The 27889-nt window shown below is 45.5% G+C and overlaps 1 protein-coding gene across 3 annotated transcripts in view; it reads right to left on the reverse strand.

Moving 5' to 3' along the window:
* Positions 1–6436: 6436 nt before the first annotated feature.
* The window catches only part of npnta (nephronectin a), a 69099-nt gene continuing 47646 nt past the window's right edge, over positions 6437–27889 (reverse strand). For all 3 annotated transcript variants that reach the window (XM_038981907.1, XM_038981906.1, XM_038981905.1), the window contains 5 exons: positions 26495–26992; positions 20537–20626; positions 17766–17864; positions 16832–17091; positions 6437–7985 (listed from right to left, as the gene is read on the reverse strand). In XM_038981907.1, coding sequence (XP_038837835.1) covers positions 7875–7985; positions 16832–17091; positions 17766–17864; positions 20537–20626; positions 26495–26992 — 1058 coding nt within the window. In that variant the 3' untranslated portion in view covers positions 6437–7874. The remainder of the gene's footprint in view (positions 7986–16831; positions 17092–17765; positions 17865–20536; positions 20627–26494; positions 26993–27889) is intronic.

The raw sequence follows: 27889 nt of genomic DNA on the forward strand, positions 1-27889 counted from the left end.
ACCGGAACTGACAAAAATAAATAAAGGAAACGACTTCATTTACAGTGCATTCGAAAGGTATTTTGTTACGTTACAGCCTTATTCTTAAATTATGTAATCATTTTTCCCTCATTAATCTACATACCCCATAACGACAAAGTAAAAACAGTTTTTCAAATTTTTTCAAATGTATACAAAAATACAACTGAAATATAACATTTACATAAGTATTCAGACCCTTTACTCTGTACATTGTTGAAGCACTTTTGGCAGCGATTACATCTTTGAGTCGTCTAAGATATGATGCTACAAGCTTGGCACACCTGTATTTGGGGAGTTTCTCCCATTCGTCTCTGCAGATCCTTTCAAGCTCTCTCAGGTTGGATCGGGAGCGTCATTGCACAGCTATTTTGTCTTGGCTGTGTGCTTAGGGTCGTTGTCCTGTTGGAAGGTTAACCTTCGCCCCAATCTGAGGTCCTGAGCACTCTGAAGCAGGTTTTCATCAAGGATCTCTCTCTTTACTTTGGTCCATTCATCTTTCCCTCGATCCTGACTAGTCTCCCAATCCCTGCCGCTGAAAAACTTCCCCACAGCATGATGCTGCCACCACCATGCTTCATCATGCACCATGCTGATTGGTCGAGTGCTGCAGAGATGGTTGTCCTTCTGGAAGGTTCTCCCGTCTCCACAGAGGAACTCTGGAGCTCTGTCAGAGTGACCATCGGGTTCTTGGTCACCTCCCTGACCAAGGCCCTTCTTCCCCGATTGCTCAGTTTGGCCGGGTGGCCAGCTCTAGGAAGAGTCTTGGTGGTTCCAAACTTCTTCCATTTAAGAAAGATGGAGGCCACTGTGTTCTTGGGAACCTTCAATGCTGTGGAATGTTTTTGCTACCCTTCCCCAGATCTATGCCTCTACACAATCTTGTCTCAGAGCGCTACGGACAATTCCTTTGACCTCATGGCTTGGTTTTTGCTATGATAATGCACTGTCACCTGTGGGACCTTATATAGACAGGTGTGTGCCTTTCCAAATCACGTCCAATCAATTTAATTTACCACAGGTGGACTCCAATCAAGTTGTAGAAACATTTCAGGGATGATCAATAGAAACAGGATGCACCTGAGCTAAATTTAGAGTCTCAAGTCATGTTGTCTGGTATTTCTGTTATTTAAAAAAAAAAAATGTTTGCTAAACTTTCTAAAAACCAGTTTGCGCTTTGTCATTATTGGGTATTGTGTGACCAGGAGATCCAGGTCACACAATACTAGAGATCCAGTGTAGTCCCCCTGGGGACAGGTAGCCTTGGAAGGGTAATATCTTTCACCTACAGCTCCCTTCCTCTAAAAGGGCAGTGTGGGGAGTAAACTTCAAAATGGCCGCTTCCTACATCCCATAGTGCCTTGCTGCTGAGAGCAAGTGATGTTCTTGATTTATTACCAGTGTAGCTTTCAATTGAAAGCCAGAAGGAAGAAGCCAGAAGGAGCCAGAAGGAAACTACTGTCCATGCAGCCAAGTTAGAGATAGTAGCTGTACCTATACTTTGTGTGTTTGCCTTATGTAAGAAACTATTTTATATGTTGGCTGATCAAGAGCTTTTCGATTTCATTAAATAAAGTATTCGTTTTTATCTTCATCCTTGTCTCTATGTTCATGGTCCATGCGGCCCAAGCCTGTGCTTTATTTTGCACACTAACTTCAAAAGATATTCATTTAGAAGCAACCTTTGTTTTGGGAAGAAATTGGAATAATAATGGTGTTTAGATAAAAGTAAGATTTGCTACAGCAATTTGTAAGTTCTTTGTGATAGCTGTAACTGTTATTATCACTACCAAATCAATAACATCTGATGTCAAAACACGAAATGTTGTGCAACTTTCATACTGTAGCAGGATATTCCATGTAGATTGCATTTGCAAGTTTACATAGAATGGTTGTAAGTTGAACTATACTGTACTGAACAAAAATAATAACGCAACATGCAACAATTTCAACGATTTTACTGAGTTAGTTCATAAGGAAATTAGTAAATATAAATAAATTCATTAGGCCCTAATCTATGGGCATGGGCACAACCATGAGTGGGCCTCGAAGGGCATAGGCCCACCCACTTGGGAGCCAGGTCCAGCCAATCAGAATGCATATGAGATGCTCTGATTAGCACTGACTCTAGCCACCTCATGCTCCTTCACCCTCGTCGGGCACTCCAAAGACGTCTACAAAGGTTGCTTCTAAATGAATATCTTTTGAAGTTAGTGTGCCAAATAAAGCACAGGCTTGGGCCGCATGGACCATGAACATAGAGACAAGGATGAAGATAATTCATACGACATGCATCAACCACTCCAGGGATATACTTTATTTCTTTAACATCAACTTCCCAAAATTACCCCCTTGACGGGTGCCCTGATCCGAAGAGCTACCCACGACATGGCATGCTTCTCAAAACACATGCTCTTTCTGCTCTGCAGAAGTAGAACAAATCAAAACTAGCCCAGTACTCGTGATCCTCACAGCTTGAACTTTACCGAATACTTTTTGCACCAGTTTAGGTATCTCAAATGGGTTCAAGTTTGGTATTTGGGTTACCTGCTCCTCTTCTACAAACCGTATTCCTAACATGTAAGAAGGTACATTATCAGAACTTAACATTTTGTTTTCCAAAATAACCTTGATCCTTTTTGCATTCCTTTGGACAACAGTCCAGTCCACTATTCCACCGCCATCAGATTCAAGATCCACGTTTGCACCTGATCCCGCCATTCCTCTCACCATTCCTCTCACCATTCCTCTCACCATTCCTCTCACCATTCCTCTCACCATAACATGGATGGACATGGATTGTTCTTTCTGACCTGGCGCGCCAAAGCCCCCGGTGCATTGCAGGTGCTGTTAATTTAAACTATAATGAGGCAATTCAGGCCAGGTGACCTGTAGAGCAGGGGGTTAGGGACCATGTCGTTTCCTATTTAGTATGTAAATCTTGGTGGGGCAAAAAATAAAAAAAGTGGGATGCATGCCAGCAAAGCCACTACACATAAAAACATAGCTGATATGGCTGACTTGCATAAACAAATGTGGTTTATAATGACAATTGAGATGTACAAACTATGGAATAAGAGGACAACAAGCGGATAAGAGGCAATCCGTAATTTCTATGAAGACATTAATGAGCGAGCTAGGACGGACGTAGTCAATATAACTATTTGTTCAGCACTTTTGAAATGTACAGCGACAGAATTCAGAACATGGGCCGTTCTTACAGTGTACTCCCTGTACACGTCAGAAACGTATGATAAATAAATGGGGCATATAAACAGACAATGAAATCTCTTACAATATTCGATCATTACATTTCTCTAAAACAGGTTATAGGCTATTTGTGCACCACCAAGTTAGAACAGTAGGCGAAATTAAGAGGTGAAAATAGTAAATTATTAGTGTGAGGCACATTGAACGCCGTTTGGGTCTTTGCGTGTCAAAAAATATACGTCATATAACACTATTTGACTGGTTAAATAAGCTGTTAATTTGACACGCCAAATAACACAACTATATTACAAAATGTTGTGTGTGCTGAATTTGCACATGCAAGTCAAGCACCACAACTACTATCAGTAGCACTGTCAAAGCTGTACACAATAAAGTAGCCAAACAAGCACACACCAGGCCACGAAGATGTGTTTACAATACCACGTTGGTAGAAATAGAGCAAATTATTAGGATGAGGCACATGGGCTACTAACAGCTTACTACACAACATACACTTAGTATTACTTAGCTACAGTATACATTTCTCCCTTGCATTTTACATCATTTATGCAGCATACAAGACATTTTTGGACTCACCTTGTGAAGGTGGCGCAGCGGTCCTTTGTTGGCAAATTTTATCATCACACTTTGTCATCAAAGTGTGGCATTCTCTAGATTTATGGTGGAAAAAAAACAGCCACTCCATTGAATAGCAGGCTAACGTTAGTGTTTTTTTTTACAATGCTTGCAGTTAGCCACTGATTCCTTCCAAACGACTCATTGTTGAATTTGCGATTTCCAACTTGTTGTGTAATCTTTATGTACAATGGCCGATCTGCACCGATACGTTTTATCTATAATTTCTCTTCGTTATTTCTCTTCATATGACAAGGATTAAAAAGGATTTGCCAGTAGATTGTCAACTTGATGACAACTGATGATGACTGCTAGCTAAGACTTTGAAAGTAAGATGTTGACATGATCAGTCCAATCAAAGCTACTGTAGATAAAACGTGACATGATGTCATTCTTTCTGTGGCCAATGACCTTGAGCCTTCTTGGATGGGCACTTCTAATGTAACTCTATGGCAGAACCCAAGGGGCTAAAATCTTTGAGCTCTAACCTTAGAATTGGGGATGACGTACTGTCCCATGAGTGACAGAAAACTGTGCCAATCAGGCGCAACGCTCTGTATTTTCTGCTGGCTGCCCCACCACCACCATAGAAAGCACTGAGCTAGGCTGAAACACCTGCATTTTGGAGCTGCCTTACTCAAGAAAGCAAAAAGGAGACCATGTTTGTATGCGGCTTTATTAACTCAATTATTATTATTTTTACATTGTTTGCAAACTGATAATATCATGTATTAATGCCAAAATAACAAGCAAAACAGGCAAGCCCCCCCCCCCCCCAAAAAAAAGTATATGGATTTGTTTTTACCTAATAGTGTGGTGCTCAAAACAGTTGGGTTTCTGAGTTATTTCATAGTTTTGATGTCTTCACTATTATTCTACAATGTAGAAAATAGTAAAAATAAGGAAAACCCCTGGAATGAGTAGTTGTACCCTGGAATGAGTAGGTGTGTCCAAACATTTGACTGGTACTGTATATACAGTATATATATACACACTGAGAATACCAAACATTAGCAACACCTTGCTAACATTGAGTTGCGCCAGCTTTTGCCCTCAGAATAGCCTCAATTCGTCAGGGAATGGACTCTACAAGGTGTCGAAAGCATTCCACAGTGATGCTGGCCCATGCTGACTTCAATGCTTTCCAGAGTTGTTTCAAGTTGTCTGGATGTCCTTTGGGTGGTGGACCATTCTTGATACACACGGGAAACGGTTGTGTGAAAAACCAAGCAGATTTGCAGTTCTTGACACAAACCGGTGCGCCTGGCACCTACTACCATACCCCATTCAAAGGCACTCAAATGCTTTGTCTTTCCCATGTGATGGAACATTTTATGTTGTTGCTTTTTTTTTCTACATTATTCTGTTCTATGTTTGTGCTTTTCTAATAACCGTTTTCTGTGTTCATGCAGGTGACTAATTGAACGAATCCTCACTATTAGTAGCTTTAATTGGGAGTACTCCCAGACTCTTGTTTTGAGAATTAAAGATCTCTCAGTTTCAAGGTCTCTGTTTAGATAGAAGAAGCCTCGTGATGTATTGGTCTGTCACATGAATGAAGCAAACGTTAATGATGAACGAATAAGCTAAATTATGCAAATATAACTTATCTGTATATAAGAGATCTAACAGGACTGCCTCGGTAGAGCTCCTGATCGACAAAATTATGACAAAAGGTTTTCCTACTAATTATTTGCCTCCTTTTGAATGTCATTGTATTTCCAAGCAACTGTAATGCACTTTGGATGAAATCTTCATCAGGGCTCATTGACGATGCATTGAGTAGAATCCTCAGTCGGGCATCAACCCAAAATGAGCGTTCAAAACAATATTGTGACAAACATGAATAGCCCTCTATATATGAGTGATTATGTCCAACACACAATTCCAATACATGGAATTGTTCTCAATTCCATGTATTGCTAAAATAATGGTTTACAGAAATACAGGCAGGCACCACATTACTACAAGACAACACAGCTTGCTCAATCAAGCATGATGGTATTGTAAGTATAAAAGCAAAGCTTCCTTTCATGTAATTAAAAAAGCTTGAAAAGGTAGTGGAATGGGATTAGTGTGGTGTGTGAAGAATCCAATACTTGAACTTGTATGCGGTACAAATTACATTATTGTTGGCACACCTCCTCAAATAGTATAAATTAGGCTCTTTGAGAAGGTTTGAATCCTAAGCAACCTGCATACACATTGTTTGAAGTACAATAGACCAACATAGCACAGGAGGCTGCTGAGGGGAGGACAGCTCATAATAACGGCCGAAACGGAGCGAATGGAATGGCATCGATGTATTTGATACCAGTCCACTAATTCTGCTCCAGCCATTACCACAAGCCCGTCCTCCACAATTAAGGTGCCACCAACCTCCTTTGCAACATAGCTACTGTAGTAGGTCAAAGCTATGTGCCGGAAAACCTTAGTGGAACATGGGTGGAGTGGTCATTGTGGTGCTCATGTGAATTTCTGGCTTCAGTTTTTTTGTTTTAGATTTTATGTAAAAGTTTGTCACACAGAAAAGACAAGGACAACATGACAATGACACGCTTAGTCAAACATGTATCAGTCAATGTCCCTTTATTTACATAATTGGCTGAGTATATTATGAGAATTTGGTGAACTGATCCAAGCATATAGGTCAGTTTGAATTTCCAACAGATCAGAACCTTCATTATGGCAGATGACACAATAATGCAACTGTGTACTGCGAAACGTTAAAAAACTACTGAGGAAGCGATCTAGTAATTCAACATAAAGCATGAACAGATGGTAATTTATGTACTGTAAACAGCCTTGTATTCCCACAAGGTTCAAATGTTTATCCATATATTGATCTTGAATTATAGAAACAAACGAAAAGCATACATTTTTCAACTCCAATTAATACTTAAGTCTGAATTTACATAAACGTATAAACCACACAGCTTAATATGAGCATGAAAGTGTTCTAGAATATGTACACACGACTACATTTACAATAATACACTGGGTGAGAGCCAGAAATCGTTGATACCGTCATCGCCAGTACAACCAACTTGCACTTAATAGAACAAAGCACATAGAGAGAAATCACGGTCAATCTTAAAATTCAGAATTCATACGCCACTTCTCCAAGACCCATTTCAGAAAGTCTTGGAAATAATCCATTCAAATAAAACAAATCTTACAGTGGGAGAAAAAAAAGATAATAATGTCTTATCATGTGAACTTGCATACGGTTGTAGCAATAGTAACATACGAGTGCCTCAGCACTAGTTTTACAGAATTTGATTTGTCTAAATAAACTCAGCAGGGTTTGGATTTTTCATTCTCCCCATTATCATTACAGGTTGGTGTCTTCTCTTGTTGTCCCTGGGTCGCGTTCATTAGGGCGCAGAACAGGAAATGTTTTTAAATGCTCTGCAATGGAAAATGTAAATAATTGTTTCTTATTGGACAAGCCCTCGTAGTCCCTCCCTGTTTCAGTCAGTTTTTCCCTGTTTGGTACCTAATGAACACGACGCAGGTTAAAACAGTCAGACAATCTAAATGATGGATAACAAACAATCAAATGTGGCTTCTGACTAAAATTTGAAAGCAAGATGATGTAACATCGATGAAGGCCTTTGGGCGGTGTGGTTGGCTGGGTGGCAGTGCTCACAGGGACGTTTCCAAGGTTACCAGGGGCATGCACACGTTAATAGTGAGGGACCGGGTGATGAAGAGTTGGAGAGAGTGGGTAGGGGTGGTGGGGGATCACATGGCGGATCCTCTTTCTCCCCTGTGGTTTGGGGCAGTCTTCTTATTGGTGGACAGGTTTGGTGCAGTCTAGTTATTGGTGGACAGGTTTGGTGCGGTCTTCTTATTGGTGGACAGGCAGAGAGAAATGCCCCTTCTCGCCAGAGGTGCTCTTGGACCCTCTATGGGGGTCCAATCAGAGTCTGCTCCTCCCTGGGCTCTATCTTCTCTCCACTTCTCTCTTTCTTTCTCTCTCCATCTCTGTCTCTCTGCTGTGTGTATTAATGTCTTCTCAGATTGTGCTCCTCGGTGCAGGAACCTTTTCTCAAGGTGATGTCATCCACGGCCATCTCTCCGCTCCGGCCGCGCCCGCGCTCGCCCTTCAGGATCACCTGGGAACAACAACACAGCACAATAAATAAGTTATTTAGCTTATATAGCACTTTCGATTACAAAATGTAATCTCAAAGCACTTGGGAATCAAAAACAAAACAAAAAAACAGGTACAACTAATTATCAAAATGGAATGTGAATGGTGTCTAGTCAGCTTCAGACAGAGGTAGCATGGAAAGGCAGTCTGCTCTGGCTTGAGAGGAGGGGGGGCATCGATGGTTAGCCAGGGAGAAAGGCAGTCTGCTATGGCTTGAGAGGAGGGGGGCATCGATGGTTAGACAGGGAGAAAGGCAGTCTCTGTTATGGCTTGAGAGGAGGGGGCATCGATGGTTAGACAGGGAGAAAGGCAGTCTGCTATGGCTTGAGAGGGGGCATCGATGGTTAGACAGGGAGAAAGGCAGTCTGCTATGGCTTGAGAGGAGGGGGGCATCGATGGTTAGACAGGGAGAAAGGCAGTCTGCTCTGGCTTGAGAGGAGGGGGGCATCGATGGTTAGCCAGGGAGAAAGGCAGTCTGCTCTGGCTTGAGAGGAGGGGGGTATCGATGGTTAGACAGGGAGAAAGGCAGTCTGCTCTGGCTTGAGAGGAGGGGGGTATCGATGGTTAGACAGGGAGAAAGGCAGTCTCTGGTATGGCTTGAGAGGAGGGGGCATCGATGGTTAGCCAGGGAGAAAGGCAGTCTCTGGTATGGCTTGAGAGGAGGGGGCAACGATGGTTAGCCAGGGAGAAAGGCAGTCTGCTCTGGCTTGAGAGGAGGGGGGCATCGATGGTTAGCCAGGGAGAAAGGCAGTCTGCTATGGCTTGAGAGGAGGGGGGTATCGATGGTTAGACAGGGAGAAAGGCAGTCTGCTCTGGCTTGAGAGGAGGGGGGTATCGATGGTTAGACAGGGAGAAAGGCAGTCTGCTCTGGCTTGAGAGGAGGGGGGCATCGATGGTTAGACAGGGAGAAAGGCAGTCTCTGGTATGGCTTGAGAGGAGGGGGCATCGATGGTTAGACAGGGAGAAAGGCAGTCTGCTCTGGCTTGAGAGGAGGGGGGTATCGATGGTTAGACAGGGAGAAAGGCAGTCTCTGGTATGGCTTGAGAGGAGGGGGCATCGATGGTTAGCCAGGGAGAAAGGCAGTCTCTGGTATGGCTTGAGAGGGGGCAACGATGGTTAGCCAGGGAGAAAGGCAGTCTGCTCTGGCTTGAGAGGAGGGGGGCATCGATGGTTAGCCAGGGAGAAAGGCAGTCTGCTATGGCTTGAGAGGAGGGGGGTATCGATGGTTAGCCAGGGAGAAAGGCAGTCTGCTCTGGCTTGAGAGGAGGGGGGCATCGATGGTTAGACAGGGAGAAAGGCAGTCTGCTCTGGCTTGAGAGGAGGGGGGTATCGATGGTTAGACAGGGAGAAAGGCAGTCTGCTTTGGCTTGAGAGGAGGGGGTATCGATGGTTAGACAGGGAGAAAGGCAGTCTGCTCTGGCTTGAGAGGAGGGGGGCATCGATGGTTAGACAGGGAGAAAGGCAGTCTGCTCTGGCTTGAGAGGAGGGGGGCATCGATGGTTAGCCAGGGAGAAAGGCAATCTGCTCTGGCTTGAGAGGAGGGGGGCATCGATGGTTAGACAGGGAGAAAGGCAGTCTCTGGTATGGCTTGAGAGGAGGGGGCATCGATGGATAGACAGGGAGAAAGGCAGTCTTTGGTATGGCTTGAGAGGAGGGGGGCACCGATGGTTAGCCAGGGAGAAAGGCAGTCTCTGGTATGGCTTGAGAGGAGGGGGCATCGATGGTTAGACAGGGAGAAAGGCAGTCTGCTCTGGCTTGAGAGGAGGGGGGCATCGATGGTTAGACAGGGAGAAAGGCAGTCTCTGGTATGGCTTGAGAGGAGGGGGCATCGATGGTTAGACAGGGAGAAAGGCAGTCTGCTCTGGCTTGAGAGGAGGGGGGTATCGATGGTTAGACAGGGAGAAAGGCAGTCTCTGGTATGGCTTGAGAGGAGGGGGCATCGATGGTTAGCCAGGGAGAAAGGCAGTCTCTGGTATGGCTTGAGAGGAGGGGGCATCGATGGTTAGACAGGGAGAAAGGCAGTCTGCTCTGGCTTGAGAGGAGGGGGGTATCGATGGTTAGACAGGGAGAAAGGCAGTCTCTGGTATGGCTTGAGAGGAGGGGGCATCGATGGTTAGCCAGGGAGAAAGGCAGTCTCTGGTATGGCTTGAGAGGAGGGGGCAACGATGGTTAGCCAGGGAGAAAGGCAGTCTGCTCTGGCTTGAGAGGAGGGGGGCATCGATGGTTAGCCAGGGAGAAAGGCAGTCTGCTATGGCTTGAGAGGAGGGGGGTATCGATGGTTAGCCAGGGAGAAAGGCAGTCTGCTCTGGCTTGAGAGGAGGGGGGCATCGATGGTTAGACAGGGAGAAAGGCAGTCTGCTCTGGCTTGAGAGGAGGGGGGTATCGATGGTTAGACAGGGAGAAAGAGAGTCTGCTCTGGCTTGAGAGGAGGGGGTATCGATGGTTAGACAGGGAGAAAGGCAGTCTGCTCTGGCTTGAGAGGAGGGGGGCATCGATGGTTAGACAGGGAGAAAGGCAGTCTGCTCTGGCTTGAGAGGAGGGGGGCATCGATGGTTAGACAGGGAAGAAGGCAGTCTGCTCTGGCTTGAGAGGAGGGGGGTATCAATGGTTAGCCAGGGAGAAAGGCAGTCTGCTCTGGCTTGAGAGGAGGGGGGTATCGATGGTTAGACAGGGAGAAAGGCAGTCTGCTCTGGCTTGAGAGGAGGGGGGCATCGATGGTTAGACAAGGAGAAAGGCAGTCTGCTCCTGGCTTGAGAGGAGGGGGGAATCGATGGTTAGACAGGGAGAAAGGCAGTCTGCTCTGGCTTGAGAGGAGGGGGGCATCGATGGTTAGACAGGGAGAAAGGCAATCTGCTCTGGCTTGAGAGGAGGGGGGCATCGATGGTTAGACAGGGAGAAAGGCAGTCTCTGGTATGGCTTGAGAGGAGGGGGCATCGATGGATAGACAGGGAGAAAGGCAGTCTTTGGTATGGCTTGAGAGGAGGGGGGCAACGATGGTTAGCCAGGGAGAAAGGCAGTCTCTGGTATGGCTTGAGAGGAGGGGGCATCGATGGTTAGCCAGGGAGAAAGGCAGTCTCTGGTATGGCTTGAGAGGAGGGGGGCATCGATGGTTAGCCAGGGAGAAAGGCAGTCTGCTCTGGCTTGAGAGGAGGGGGTATCGATGGTTAGACAGGGAGAAAGGCAGTCTGCTCTGGCTTGAGAGGAGGGGGGTATCGATGGTTAGCCAGGGAGAAAGGCAGTCTGCTCTGGCTTGAGAGGAGGGGGGCATCGATGGTTAGACAGGGAGAAAGGCAGTCTGCTCTGGCTTGAGAGGAGGGGGGTATCGATGGTTAGACAGGGAGAAAGGCAGTCTCTGGTATGGCTTGAGAGGAGGGGGCATCGATGGTTAGCCAGGGAGAAAGGCAGTCTCTGGTATGGCTTGAGAGGAGGGGGCATCGATGGTTAGACAGGGAGAAAGGCAGTCTGCTCTGGCTTGAGAGGAGGGGGGTATCGATGGTTAGACAGGGAGAAAGGCAGTCTCTGGTATGGCTTGAGAGGAGGGGGCATCGATGGTTAGCCAGGGAGAAAGGCAGTCTCTGGTATGGCTTGAGAGGAGGGGGCAACGATGGTTAGCCAGGGAGAAAGGCAGTCTGCTCTGGCTTGAGAGGAGGGGGGCATCGATGGTTAGCCAGGGAGAAAGGCAGTCTGCTATGGCTTGAGAGGAGGGGGGTATCGATGGTTAGCCAGGGAGAAAGGCAGTCTGCTCTGGCTTGAGAGGAGGGGGGCATCGATGGTTAGACAGGGAGAAAGGCAGTCTGCTCTGGCTTGAGAGGAGGGGGGTATCGATGGTTAGACAGGGAGAAAGAGAGTCTGCTCTGGCTTGAGAGGAGGGGGTATCGATGGTTAGACAGGGAGAAAGGCAGTCTGCTCTGGCTTGAGAGGAGGGGGGCATCGATGGTTAGACAGGGAGAAAGGCAGTCTGCTCTGGCTTGAGAGGAGGGGGGCATCGATGGTTAGACAGGGAAGAAGGCAGTCTGCTCTGGCTTGAGAGGAGGGGGGTATCAATGGTTAGCCAGGGAGAAAGGCAGTCTGCTCTGGCTTGAGAGGAGGGGGGTATCGATGGTTAGACAGGGAGAAAGGCAGTCTGCTCTGGCTTGAGGAGGGGGGCATCGATGGTTAGACAAGGAGAAAGGCAGTCTGCTCCTGGCTTGAGAGGAGGGGGGAATCGATGGTTAGACAGGGAGAAAGGCAGTCTGCTCTGGCTTGAGAGGAGGGGGGCATCGATGGTTAGACAGGGAGAAAGGCAATCTGCTCTGGCTTGAGAGGAGGGGGGCATCGATGGTTAGACAGGGTTTGAGTGTGTCAAGAACTGCAATGCTGCTGGTTTTTAAAATCTCAACAATTTCCCGTGTGTATTAAGAATGGTCCACCACCTAAAGGACATACAGCCAACTTGACACAACTGTGGGAAGCATTGGAGTCAACATGTGTCAGCATCCCTGTGGAACACTTTTGGCACCTTGTAGAGTCCAATAATTGAGGCTGATCTGAGGGAAAAAGGGGGTGCAACTTAATATTAGGAAGGTGTTCTGTATATATACTACTGTATACTGCTTTACACTCTATATACTACTGTATACTGCTTTACACTCTATATACTACTGTATACTGCTTTACACTCTCTATATACACGACTGTATACTGCTTTACACTCTATATACTACTGTAACCTGTTTTACACTCTCTATATACTACTGCATTTCTTTACACTCTATATATACTACTGTATACTGCTTAATACTCTCTATATACTAGTGTATGCTGCTTTACTCTGTATACACTACTGTATACTGTTTTACACTCTATACTACTGTATACTGTTTTACACTCTCTATATACTACTGTAACCTGTTTTACACATTCTATATACTACTGCATTTCTTTACACTCTATGTACTACTGTATACTGCTTTACTCTCTATATACTACTGTATACTTATTTACACTCTCTATGTACTACTGTATACTGCTTTACTCTCTATATACTACTGTATACTTATTTACACTCTCTATATACTACTGTATACTGCTTTACTCTCTATATACTACTGTATACTGCTTTACACTCTCTATGTACTACTGTATACTGCTTTACACTCTCTATGTACTACTGTATACTGCTGCTTTACTCTTTATATACTACTGTATACTTCTTTACACTCTCTATATACTTCTGTATACTGCTTTACACTCTATATACTACTGTATACTGCTTAATACGCTCTATATGCTACTGTATACAGCTTTACACTCTAATATTATTACATTTTTTTACTTTACCCCCTTTTTCTACACAATTTCGTGATATCCAATTGGTAGTTACAATGTTGTCTCAGGAGAGAAGGTTGAGAGCCATGCGTCCTCTGAAACATGACCCTGCCAAGCTGCACTGCTTCTTGACACACTACTCGCTTAACCTGGAAGCCAGCCGCACCAATGTGTCAGAGGAAACACAGTCCAAATGATGACCGAAGGCAGCTTGCAGGCTCCCGGCCCACCATGAGGAGTCGCTAGAGCACGATGAGACAAGGAAATGCCAGCCGGCCAAACTCTCCACCTAACCCAGACAATCAAGAGAATGCCAAGAGTGTGCAAAGCTGTCATCAAGGCAAAGGGTGGCTACTTTGAAGAATCTCAAATATAAAATATAACACTTTTTTTGGCTAATACATGATTCCATATGTGTTATTTCATAGTTTTGATGTCTTCACTATTATTCTACAATGTAGAAAACAGTAAAAATAAAGGAAAACCCTTGAATGAGTAGGTGTGTCCAAACGTTTGACTGGTACTGTACATATACACTACCATTCAAAAGTTTGGGGTCACTTAGAAATGTCCTTGTTTTTGTAATAAAATCACATTTTTGTCCATTAAAATAACATCAAATTGATCAGAAATACAGTGTAGACATTGTTAATGTTGTAAATGACTATTTTAGCTGGAAACGGCTGATTTTTTATGGAATATCTACATAGGCGTACAGAGGCCCATTATCAGCAATCGTCACTCCTGTGTTCCAATGGCATGTTGTGTTAGCTAATCCAAGTTTATAATTTTAAAAGGCTAATTGATCATTAGAAAACCCTTTTTCAATTATGTTAGCACAGCTGAAAACTGTTTTTCTGATTAAAGAAGCAATAAAACTGTCCTTCTTTGGACTAGTTGAGTATCTGGAGCATCAGCATTTGTGGGTTCGATTACAGGCTCAAAATGGCCAGAAACAAAGACCTTTCTTCTGAAACTCGTTAGTCTATTCTTGTTCTGTCTGAGAAATTAAGGCTATTCCATGCGAGAAAATGCCAAGAAACTGAAGATCTGGTACAATGCTGTGCACTACTCCCTTCACAAAACAGCGCAAACTGGCCCTAACCAGAATAGAAAGAGAGGGAGGCCCTGGTGCACAACTGAGCAAGAGGCAAGTACATTAGTGTCTAGTTTGAGAAACAGACGCCTCACAAGTCCTCAACTGGCAGCTTCATTAAATAGTACCCGTAAAACACCAGTCTCAATGTCAACAGTGAAGAGGCGACTCCGTGATGCTAACCTGCTAGGCAGAGTTGCAAAGAAAAATACATATCTCAGACTGGCCTTTAAAAATAAAAGATTAAGATGGGCAAAGAAAACAAACACTGGACAGAGGAAGATTGGAAAACAGTGTGAATCAGAATCTACGTTTGAGGTGTTCGGATCAAGAAAACAGACACTGGACAGAGGAAGATTGGAAAACAGTGTGAATCAGATGAATCTACGTTTGAGGTGTTCGGATCACAAAGAAGAACATTCGTGAGGCGCAGAAAAAAAAGAAAAAAAGATACCGGAGGAGTGTTTGACGCCATCTGTCAAGCATGGTGGAGGCAATGTGATGGTCTGGGGGTGCTTTGGTGGTGGTAAAGTGGGAGATTTATACAGGGTAAATGGGATGTTGCAGAAGGTAGGCTATCACTCCATTTTGCAACGCCATGCCATACCCTGTGGATGGTGCTTAACGACCACAATGCCAAAGGTCTGCATGGCTGTAATTGCTGCAAATGGAGGATTCTTTGACGAAACCAAAGTTTGAAGGACACAAATATTATTTCAATTAAAAATCATTATTTATAACCTTGTCAACATCTTAACTATATTTACTATTCATTTTGAACTCATTTCATGTATGTTTTCATGGAAAACAAGGACATTTCTAAGTGACCCCAAACTTTTGAACGGTAGTGTATATATAAACTCAGCAAAAAAAGAAACGTCCTCTCACTGTCAACTGCGTTTATTTTCAGCAAACTTAACATGTGTAAATATTTGTATGAACATAACAAGACTCAACAACTGAGACATAAACTGAACAAGTTCCAAAGACATGTCCGGGAACTTGTCCAGAAATTGAATAATGTTTTCCTGAACAAAGGGGGGGGTCAAAATCTAAATTAACAGTCAGTATCTGGTGTGGCCACCAGCTGCATTAAGTACTGCAGTGCATCTTCTCCTCATGGACTGCACCAGATTTGCCAGTTCTTGCTGTGAGATGTTACCTCACTCTTCCACCAAGGCACCTTCAAGTTCCCGGACATTTTTGGGGGGAATGGCCCTAGCTCTCACCCTCCGATCCAACAGGTCCCAGACGTGCTCAATGGAATTGAAATCTGGGCTCTCCGCTGGCCATGGTAGAACACTGACATTCGTGTCTTGCAGGAAATCAACACACAAAACGAGCAGTATGGCTGGTGGCATTGTCATGCTGGAGGGTCATGTCAGGATGAGCCTGCAGGAAGGGTACCACATGAGGGAGGAGGATGTCTTCCCTGTAACGCACAGCGCTGAGATTGCCTGCAATGACAACAAGCTCAGTCTGATGACGCTGTGACACCGCCCCAGACCATGATGGACCCTCCACCTCCAAATCGATCTTGCTCCAGAGTACAGGCCTCGGTGTAACGCTCATTCCTTCGACGATAAACGCGAATCCGACCATCACCCCTGGTGAGACAAAACCGCGACTCATCGGTGAAGAGCACTTTTTGCCAGTCCTGTCTGGACCAGTGACGGTGGGTTTGTGCCCATAGGCAACGTTGTTGCCGGTGATGTCTGGTGAGGACCTGCCTTACAACAGGCCTACAAGCCCTCAGTCCAGTCCCTCTCAGCCTATTGCAGACAGTCTGAGCACTGATGGAGGGATTGTGCGTTCCTGGTGTAACTCGGGCAGTTATTGTTGCCATCCTGTACCTGTCCCACAGGTGTGATGTTCGGATGTACCGATCCTGTGCAGGTGTTGTTACACATGGTCTGCCACTACGAGGACAATCAGCTGTCCGTCCTGTCTCCCTGTAGCGCTGTCTTAGGCGTCTCACAGTACAGACATTACAATGTATTGCCCTGGCCACATCTGCAGTCCTCATGCCTCCCTGCAGCATGCCTAAGGCATGTTCACGCAGATGAGCAGGGACCCATGGCATCTTTCTTTGGTGTTTTTCAGAGTCAGTAGAAAGGCCTCATTAGTGTCCTAAGTTTTCATAACAGTGACCTTAATTGCCTACCGTCTGTAAGCTGTTAGTGTCTTAACGGCCGTTCCACAGGTGCATGTTCATTAATTGTTTATGGTTCATTGAACAAGCATGGGAAACAGTGTTTAAACCCTTTACAATGAAAACCTGTGAAGTTATTTGGATTTTTTAAAATTATCTTTGAAAGACAGGGTCCTGAAAAAGGGACGTTTCTTTTTTTGCTGAGTTTATATATATATATATATACACTGTATATACACTACTGTATACTCACACTCTCAAGTCCCGTGCCCCACAGTGTGATCTGGGTATGTCTCCAGCCGCTGCCCCCCGTCCTTCCCCACACGGCCGGGCTGTACTGCTTCCCTTTCTTCACAAACACTTGGAGCATACCCACATGGTGTCCTGCCAGCTTGTGGCGGAACGACAGACACAGGTTACCGTCGTTCCAGGGAGGAGTCAACGGGAGGACCAGGCGCGCCCCTCGCCCGCTCTTCTTGTCGCTCACCTCAGGGATGGTGAGGTATTTTCCACCTGTGGAGAGGAAAGAGGAAGAGAAAGTGACATCACAATCAGGGTAGTGTTCAATAGGAGAAAACGGGGGAAAACGTTTGGAAATGAAGGAGATGCCAGAACACTGGTTTTAGTTTTCAGATGCATGTGTCTCAATCAGATGGCTTCATCTTTTTGTTATCGGCAGCTCCATTTGACAGAATATTGTCCTCATTGAAATCCGTGCCGAAAACCCCCCAAAATGTCCTCCTGGGACTATAAAGTTATACTACTAAACAGAGTCAGACTAGGCTGAATTACATTTACTCTTGACATATGATTGAGTGGAACCATTGCAAAAAAACACACATCTTGTTTTCTCTGAACAAACTGTCCGCCTGTAATCAAGTGTTTTGTTTTGAATACTGTTGAATCAGACTGTCAGACTTGTTTCTCAATGAATAATAACCACAGCTAGTTCTACCAAGGATCAGACCTTCCTGTGTAAAACCAGCAACACACTTTTAGAGCCAATGTTCTAATATGAAAATAAAACTTCCGTGCTTATCATTAAAATGTTAGTATCTGAATTATTTTTGCCTTCCCTGAGGAAATATTGTTTCCTCTGAACTGTTTGTAGCCATGTCCAGAATAATCTGGTTTGCATTAATCTGGCTAGCAAAAAGTAAAGTCTAAAAAAGTGAACTGGTTCTTACCAGATGGGTCCGGTGTTGTCTCCCAATGCAGGTCGCCATCCTTGTCCCGGATCCAACCGCAAAGGCCGTTATCAAATGAGCAGCTCAGGTAGCCAGCCTCTGAAGAGGAATGTAAACAACATTGTTTCACATATTACAAGTTTACCCCACAAAGGCTCTCCTTGCGTGAACTAAGCTCACACAAAGGCTCTCCTTGCATGAACGTAGCTCACACCTTGGCTCTCCTTGCATGAACGTAGCTCACACAAAGGCTCTCCTTGCATGAACGTAGCTCACACAAAGGCTCTCCTTGCGTGAACTAAGCTCACACAAAGGCTCTCCTTGCATGAACGTAGCTCACACCTTGGCTCTCCTTGCATGAACGTAGCTCACACAAAGGCTCTCCTTGCATGAACGTAGCTCACACAAAGGCTCTCCTTGCGTGAACGTAGCTCACACCTTGGCTCTCCTTGCATGAACGTAGCTCACACAAAGGCTCTCCTTGCATGAACGTAGCTCACACAAAGGCTCTCCTTGCGTGAACGTAGCTCACACAAAGGCTCTCCTTGCGTGAACTAAGCTCACACAAAGGCTCTCCTTGCGTGAACGTAGCTCACACAAAGTCTCTCCTTGCGTGAACGTAGCTCACACCTTGGCTCTCCTTGCGTGAACGTAGCTCACACCTTGGCTCTCCTTGCGTGAACGTAGCTCACACCTTGGCTCTCCTTGCGTGAACGTAGCTCACACCTTGGCTCTCCTTGCGTGAACGTAGCTCACACCTTGGCTCTCCTTGCGTGAACGTAGCTCACACCTTGGCTCTCCTTGCGTGAACGTAGCTCACACCTTGGCTCTCCTTGCGTGAACGTAGCTCACACCTTGGCTCTCCTTGCGTGAACGTAGCTCACACCTTGGCTCTCCTTGCGTGAACGTAGCTCACACCACTCCTGCTGTGTGCCTTTGATTCCAACGGATGCAGCATCATTTCCATTCTCTCTTATGTTCATGAAAGAACATACAGAAGATGTGAAAGAAAGGTGGTGAACGCACAAGTTATTACAGAACAATAAATGTTGATTTCTCTCAAGCGGTGGACTGAGAGCGCCGTGATGGATGAAATGGGAACGAACTGATCTGAATTGCCTGCGAAGTAAACCTTAATTTCACAAAATAAATCTGATGATAACTGTGTGTGGATTTGTGTGTGCGCGTGTGTGTGTATGCTTGTGTGTTTATGTGAGTGCATTGTGCATTCGCATCTGTGTGTGCACGCGTGTTCTGTGTGTGTGTGTGTGTGTGTGTGTGTGTGCGTGCGTGTGTGTGTGCATGTTCATCGAAGTGTGTCAGCCACCGTATCATTTAATTTAGCCACTCCGCATAAAACATCAACAAATACTTTGTGGTCATGACAGTGAGTAATCGGATACGAATGATCATTTCAATTTTGATTTATTTGTTTTGGACATAAGCCATAATAATTAATGCGTCGCAAGTACATTGGGTCTTGAGATTAATCTAGCATTCATCATTTTGACCCTGAACATAGGGTCGTGAAAAGCACATAGCTGTAACGGGTGTCCTCCTCCTCTTCAGACGAAGAGGAGGAGTAGGGATTTGAGGACCAAAATGCAGCGTTGGAGTTAGACATAATATTTATTCACAAGAACCAGACGAAGACGGAAAACTCTTGAACAAATTACAAAACAACAAACGAAGTAGACAGACCTGGACTACGAACTTACACGTAACGAAGAACGAACGAACAAGTACTGACTACAAACAAAACGAACTCACGATACAGTCCCGTATGGTGCAACAAACACTGACACAGGAGACAACCACCCACAACAATCAAAGTGAAAACACCTACCTTAATATGGCTCTCAATCAGAGGAAATGAAAACCACCTGCCTCTAATTGAGAGCCATATCAGGTCACCCTTAAACCAACACAGAAACACATAACATAGACTACCCACCCAAACTCACGCCCTGACCGTCAAACACATACAAAACAACAGAAAACAGGTCAGGAACGTGACAATAGCGGGATCATTCTCTGAGCCAATGAAAGCAATGTTTCACGCCAAACCGCTGATCCGATCTTGTACGGCGTGCCAAAATAAGCCCATAGTGGAATCATTAGGCAATTTAAATAGTGTTTTATTGACATCAATAAATCACATAAGCAAGCCCCAGATGTGGTGGATAACGCTCTCAAATACAAAGAGTACACTGCTCTTCCTTATTCAAGTGTGTGTGTGTGTGTGTGTGTGTGTGCGTGCGTGCGTGCGCATGTGCGTCAGCGTGTGTGTGTTTGTCTAACTGCCACATCGGTACCAGTGGAGGCTGCTGAGGGGATGACGGCTCATAATAATGGCTGGAACCATGTGTTTGATGTTGTTGATGCCATTCCACTCATTCCACTCCAGCCATTACCACGTGCCCGTCCTCCCCAATTAAGGTGCCACCAACCTCCTGTGGTCGTTACATTAAACCTTCAACTCAACCAATCAGTCAATCAATCAATCATAAAGCAATGCATTCTGGGTAGGTGTCATATAAACAAGCAGGATGAATTTAATCTGCGACTTTCCCGTGACAGTGCATCAAAAACATACCAAGTCACTATCATATCTTTCCCTTCGCAGCCTTTTTCCAAAGCGTTGCAGAACGCTGCAGAAATTAATCTGGGCTGGCGAACGTAACTCGCTCATCATCGTTTGAGTTACGTCCTCTGTAGGAAGTGTTAGGAAGCGTGGAGATGGTTAATGTTTGACAAATGTTTCTGTTTACCTGCGTCATCCTTCGCTTCGTCGGCCGTGTTGCCCAGCTCAATGTCAAAGTCGACCCCCAAGACGGTGTTGTGATCATGGTTACGTGGAACTAGGGGAGCAAAGAGAAAAAGCGAAATCAAGAGGTATTAGGGAAATTAATAAGTGTGTGTGTGTTTGTGTGTGCGCGCTGCATTAACAGAGAATAAAAAATACCTATTTTGTTGATAATGATAGATAGTAGGGAGAAGAGCAACATCCTCTGGGATATTTGGCTGTTAATCAGCACACCTACCTGGCAGTTGAATACGTTCTCAGACAGGTTTGACCAACGCCATATAAGAGCATGAATATCATTTGGATAGAGACAAAATACATGGCACCTGAATTAGACCAAAATACATTCAAACTGCAGTACACTGTACTACAAACGGGTTCACATATTAGGCCCATTCTGCCTACTGTACACAACTCTGCTAATTCAGAACCTGTGATTAGTAGCCACAGAGCAAGGGGTGTGGTGGAGGTGTGTGTGTGTGTGTGGGGGGGGGGCTCTTCAGCTGTTTCTGATGCAATGGCCGTGTAAACGATGTGACGTGCGCACGCACACACGACCCTGGGGCCCTTCTCTTGTGGCACAGTGACACAGCCACTACTGAAATAACCCTCAGTCTCTACTGACATAACTGTGGTCATACTGCCTTAAATACTGAAATGCCAAGCCGCCCCAAAGCCTAAAAGGTCACAGGTCAAATGGAAACATGGGAGTTTGTGGGAGCTTAAGACTCACCTTACTCTATGTACAGTACTTCTTGTCTAGCTCAACGTCACTCAAAGGTCTATTGACCAGGTTTAACTTGTCAAACATGATGTTAGATTAAGTAGCCTATGGAAAATGATATTTTGACAATGACAAAATCTGGTAATAACACGCATGTTATCATCAAAGAAAAATAGGATTGATAAAACATAACTGCCAACACCTCAATCAGGGTCTGATACACTGATACTGTTCCACAGGCACGACACTTGACCTCTGAATACTAACCCCTGGCTCTCCCACCCCACCTTGTGTCCTAGCAGTCTACTTCATTTACCCCAGTGTTAGCCGCTAGCTTGGGCCACTTCTGACCTGAAATTGATGTAGCACGCCTGCCTGCCTGCCTGCCTGCCTGCCTGCCTGCCTGCCTGCCTGCCTGCCTGCCTGCCTGCCTGCCTGCCTGCCTGCCTGCCTGCCTGCCTGCCTGCCTGCCTGCCTGCCTGCCTGCCTGCCTGCCTGCCTGCCTGCCTGCCTGCCTGCCTGCCTGCCTGCCTGCCTGCCTGCCTGCCTGCCTGCCTGCCTGCCTGCCTGCCTGCCTGCCTGCCTGCCTGCCTGCCTGCCTGCCTGCCTGCCTGCCTGCCTGCCTGCCTGCCTGCCTGCCTGCCTGCCTGCCTGCCTGCCTGCCTGCCTGCCTGCCTGCCTGCCTGCCTGCCTGCCTGCCTGCCTGCCTGCCTGCCTGCCTGCCTGCCTGCCTGCCTGCCTGCCTGCCTGCCTGCCTGCCTGCCTGCCTGCCTGCCTGCCTGCCTGCCTGCCTGTCTGTCTAATCAGGAAGCAGAGGACTGTGCACAGATTCCCTGGCAAGACACCAGGCTCTCCAGCAATGCCAGGCATCCAGGCCATAGACGTATCCAGGCCAAGGAGGGGGGAAAGGGGGGTCCCCATAGGGACCCCTGCTGTCCCCATAGGAGAACCCTTCGAAGAACCCCTTTTGGTTCCAGGTAGAACCCTTTTGGGTTTCATTTAGAACCCTTCTGTATGGAACCCAAAAGAGTTCTACCTGGAACCAAAAAGGGTTCTCCTACGGGGACAGCCGTAAATTTTCCATACGCACAAAAATCTTATTTCTCTCAAATGCTGTGCACAAATTTGTTTACATCCCTGTTAGTGAGCATTTCTCCAAGAAAATCCATCCACCTGACAGGTGTGGCATATCAAGAAGCTGATTAAACAGCATGATCATTACAAAGGTGCACTTTGTGCTGGGGACAATAAAAGGCCACTCTTAAATGTTCAGTTTTGTCACACAACACAATGCCGCAGATGTCTCAAGTTGAGGGAGCGTGCAATTGTCATGCTGACTTCAGGAATATCCACCAGAGTTGTTGCCAGAGAATTGAATGTTCATTTCTCTACCATAAGCCGTCTCCAACGTTGTTTTGGAGAATTTAGCAGCACATCCAACCTGCCTCACAACCGCAGACCATGACTGCGCCAGCCAAGGACCTCCACATCCGGCTTCTTCATCTGCAGGATAATCTGAGACCAGCCACCCAGACAGCTGATGAAACTGAGGAGTATTTGTCTGTAATAAAGCCCTTTTGTGGGGAAAAACTCATTCTGATTGGCTGGGCATGGCTCCCCACTGGGTGGGCCTATGCCCTCCTAGGCCTACCCATGGCTGCACCCTTGCCCAGTTATGTGAAATCCATAGAATAGGACCTAATGAATTCATTTCAATTGACTGCTTTCCTTATATGTTCTGTAACTCAGTAAAATGGTTGAAATTGTTGCATGCTGCGTTTATATATTATTTCAGTATACAACTTGAGCCCAGGTCTGGCCTACTGAAGTCCATGGCAGTTGGACACGACAATGTACAGTGCCACTTTACACTGTGAGAAACAAAGGGCTAAGTATTTCTTCAGGGAATCAATCTCCCTCGGCCAGCAGCTGCACTCCCACGCTTAATAAATCTGATTTACTCCACTGTGTTAGCCGTCCTTGTCGCTAGCGCTCCTCTTGACCCTGTCTTGTTTAATTCTGTGGCAAATATTTGGGCAGTCAACGGGGCTAAAAGCTCAAGAGGGGATTTTCACATACTCTGCTAACCAAGCCAAGCACAGGCTTTTTCAATGCACATGTTTATTTTTTTCAATGTGTCTTAAAGGGATAATTTTCTGGATTTGTACCCAATTCATAATTGTTTTCTTACCTCCAGAGAAGTTAAGTGTTTGTATTAGAATTTAAATAAAAGCTTTATGGAAAGCCGTGTGAAGTAAACAATGCATGGGATGTGAGTATGAACGTGTGACAAACACATTTGGGAAAACACTTCTCTTCCAAAATCGTACTTATATTGCAACAATATCACTCCAGAATATCTGTGTTTACTCTCTTGAGGTAATGAATAAATTAAGATTGGGATAAAAACCTGGAAAACGATCCCTTTAAAGAGGAATTTGATTACCCGTTGGTGACACATTTATGAAATGTTTGTGTGGGTAAGAAGACAGAGTTTTCCTGGGGTACTTCTTTGCTGCAACCACTTCAAGGAATGAATGGAAGGGAGGACGCATCTTCAAAAGGATTCCAACAGGACCAAGAAAGTGGTTATCGCTCAATCCCTCTTCCTCAATGACTGGCACGCGTCATCAATTACGAGCTAAAAGTACTAAAACTTTTCTTTTACTTTACAAAACGTTTTACTTCATTTACTTTACTAAAAGTAAACAAACAGAAATGTACAAACAAGCTGATGCTTCCAAGTTCTTAACCACTTAAAAATAGATATCTTTTTTAACCTTTATTTAACTAGGCAAGTCACAATGACGGCCTACCCCGGCCAAACCCTAACCCGGACGACGCTGGGCCAATTGTGCACTGCCCTATGGGACTCCCAATCACGGCCAGTTGTGATAAAGCCTGGAATCGAACCAGCGTCTGTAGTGATGCCTCTAGCACTGAGATGCAGTGCCTTAGACTGCTGACCACTCGAGAGCCCAAGTCTAATTCAAGCTTCTGCAAAGGACAACAGAAATCTGACAACAGTGTTCCTTATGCTTTGACGATCATTCTTGTCCTCTTGAATCACAAATCTAATTAAAATATTCTATTGATATGGCCGGGGCATCGTCCTTTCCTCTCCCTCTCATCTCATTCAAACAAGGCATTTCAAAGACATTCTCCGAGGCTATTCAGCTGAATATACGGATGTCTTCCTCCAAATAACGCAAACTGATGTGAATGCAATCTACCCGCTAGTTTTATTAATTTTCTAATTACGTGAGGCCATCTGGCTAGTTCGGTGGGAAACATGATCTATCTCACCTCCCAGCATGCACCATGGCTGCTGCACCGCCATCCTTTCATCCTCACAGCCTATTGATGTCAGAGGGCCTTGGCGATGACTTTTAATCAACAGCGTTCAAATGGGCACTGGGATTTTCAGATGTTTTGTAATCCAGTATTATATTAGTCTGATTGCAGATCTGTTTGTGCTGTCTTTCCAGAACAATATAACGTCACACTGACCATTGGAGCTGGCAAGCCAGATCTGGTACCAGGCTAGTGTGTTATAGTGCAGGCTAACTGTGTAAGGTCAAGTCTGGTCCAATGAGAATAAAGATGTGAGACTAGTACCAAGTCTGCATTTTTTGGATTATTGTCAATAACTGCATAGCAAGTGGTATTATCATATGGTGAGCCTATGCTATGACCTTGAATATTCCCCCAAAAGCCATGTGTAACGGTGTTCCTCCTCCTCTTCATACGAAGAGGAGGAGTAGTGATTCGACCAAGGCGCAGCGTTGTGATATGACATGATATTTATTTAAACAAGACGAAAACAAACTATACTTGACTAACTAACAAAACAATAAACGATGTAGACTGACCTGAACGTAAGAACTTACATGTAACACGAAGAACGCACGAACCGGGAAAACAGACTACACAAAAACCATACGAACAAACATACCGAAAACAGTCCCGTGTGGCGCAACATACACAGACACGGAAGACAATCACCCACAAACTAACAGTGTAAAACAGCCTACCTATATATGATTCTCAATCAGAGGAAATGAATAACACCTGTCCCTGATTGAGAACCATATAAGGCTAATTAACCAACACACTCCCACATAGAACAAACAACACAGACTGCCCATCCCAACTCACGCCCTGACCAACTAAACACATACAAAACAAGAGAAAACAGGTCAGGAACGTGACACCATGAGCCAGTATGGTTTCCATGAGCCTGTATGGTCCGTCTTGAGTTCTCTACCAGCCCTTAACTGTGTTAAAATAATGTTTCTCTAGCCTCTATTACCCCCCCCCCCCCCCCCGTACTGGCCTAGATAGATAGTGGAATATACTGTGGCAAAAAACTGACAATCCCCCTCAGTTCAATGGCATTCAGATGTTCTCCAGTTTCTGTTGAAAACGGGGTAAGATAATAATACACACGTGATTTCTCTGGACCGCTTCACAACTGATTTGTTGACAGAAAGACATAGTGTTTTCATTCTGTCATTGGGAATGGTTGGATGGACATATTTCACAATCATGCCTGATATATTACGAACCAGATGAAATAAATATGCATATGCAAATGGTCACATCCAGTTGGCAGAAACTTGTCAAGCATCTTATCAAGATAAATTGACCGCATATGGGACTCACCACCTGGATTCGGTCTTATGTAACAACATTTTAAATTGTGTTTTTTTATACATTAGATAAAAGTAGAGACTCAGAGCTAGAAAATGGTATATCATAGACTGCATTTGAGGAACAATGGGAAAGTAATTCTGCTTTGAAAGTTGATCAACTTGTATACTCAATTTTGAGAATATCGCCTTTGAATGTTTTGCTATCTAGTGAAGAGCTTTTCTTTGTCTGCACCCATTCAGCATCGTTCACACCCTCTTAAGCTTTAGCCCCACCCATCTCGTTTCGCTGTCGGAGCGCACACTTGACTCTCCGGACGATAAATATTATTTATCTTTTTAAACAAATCTGCTGAAAAGTAGCTGAGGTGGACATTCAGAAGTTTATGGATGCCACACACACACACACACACACACACACACACACACACACACACACACACACACACACACACACACACACACACACACACACACACACACACACACACACACTCTATGCATAACAGTCCATGTAAACCTCAAGCAAAACAAAAACCAAACTTACTGTGGACGTCACCTCTCTGTTTGGTGACATCCTTCTCGATGGTGTTGTCCACTGGGGTGACCGGTTCAGGCTGTTTTGGGGGAGGCGGGCGACGTGTGGGCACGTAGGGGGGGGTCCTGCGGGTGGGGGGTGGTGGAGAGGTGATGGCGGGACGCCGTGGGGGCACATAGGGCTTACGGGTGACTACAGGGGGTCTCCTGGTGGGTATGATTGGTGGTCTCGTGGGGACCACTGGCTTACGAGGGGCGGGGGGCATCGTTCTTGGAGGAGGTGGGGGAGGTGGTGGTGTGGTTGTAGAAGGTGCTCTAGTAGTAGTTGTAGTAGTAGTGGTCGTTGGTTTGGGAGTGGTTGTGATTCTTTTAGGGGCGGTGGGGGCGACTCTCTTGGCGGTCATGGGCGGTCGGATCGTGGTGGTGGTCCTCTTGTGGTCCGAGTCAGGGATAATGTTGTGGTGGTTCGGGGGGAACCTGGGGGGATCGATGACCACTTTGGGAATGGCTGGAAGGGAAAAGAACACAGGAAATGGATTGAGAGCTGAATTCTGGGTCTTGTTCATTTGGGAACGCAACATAAAAATGTTTTAAAATGTTTGCAATGGAAAACAAATGTGCGGTTCTAATTGGAGGTGTCCAGATAGTCCCTCCCTGTTTCAGTGTATTTTTTTCTTCAGTTTGGTGCTTAATGAACACGACCCTGACTGCTTCGGTGTTAATGAGGCATAAAGAAGTGGTGACTGCAGTGACCAACTGACCCTTGGAAAGAAAGGCCAGCTCTTTCATCTGCAATGACTTTACCTGAGTAAACAAGCAACCAGCTTTATCTCTGTATCCATAAAGCATACCCCCCCTCATTGAGGGACTTTAAATATTTTATCTTCGAAACCAAATCACCCCCTTATATCAAGACTAATTTTCTAACATTTATTACCACTTTATCCCCTGATAGAGCAGTCATAGTTCTCAGCCCTGAGCTAAAGCCAGCCAGCCAGCCAGCCAGCCAGCCAGCCAGCCAGCCGGCCAGCCAGCCGGCCAGCCAGCCGGCCAGCCAGCCAGCCAGCTAGCGGTATTCATGTGGGGAGTGATACCAACCACACCTAGAAAAATCCCTGCACTCAGGATCACCCCCAAAGCCTCTGATGTCATGAAGGAGAGACGCGAGACCCATTTATTGTTTGTCCTCGCATTCCACAGGTCGGAGGGCAGAATAGAAAAGGCATTTAGGGACGACTTGAGGAAAAAGGGCTTCATGATTGAGGACTGAAGGGGGGTGAGGGTAGGGGTGTGGGGCTTCTCAAAGAGAGTCTCGGCTCAAGCTTTCTCGGGTTACGGAGGGGCTTTGATACAGCATGTGACACACAAATAGGGTATCGCAAATCAACTCCCTCTCCCTTGAGCC

The sequence above is a fragment of the Salvelinus namaycush genome, chromosome 42, assembly GCF_016432855.1.
Source record: "Salvelinus namaycush isolate Seneca chromosome 42, SaNama_1.0, whole genome shotgun sequence".
In the NCBI taxonomy this organism is placed as follows: domain Eukaryota; kingdom Metazoa; phylum Chordata; class Actinopteri; order Salmoniformes; family Salmonidae; genus Salvelinus; species Salvelinus namaycush.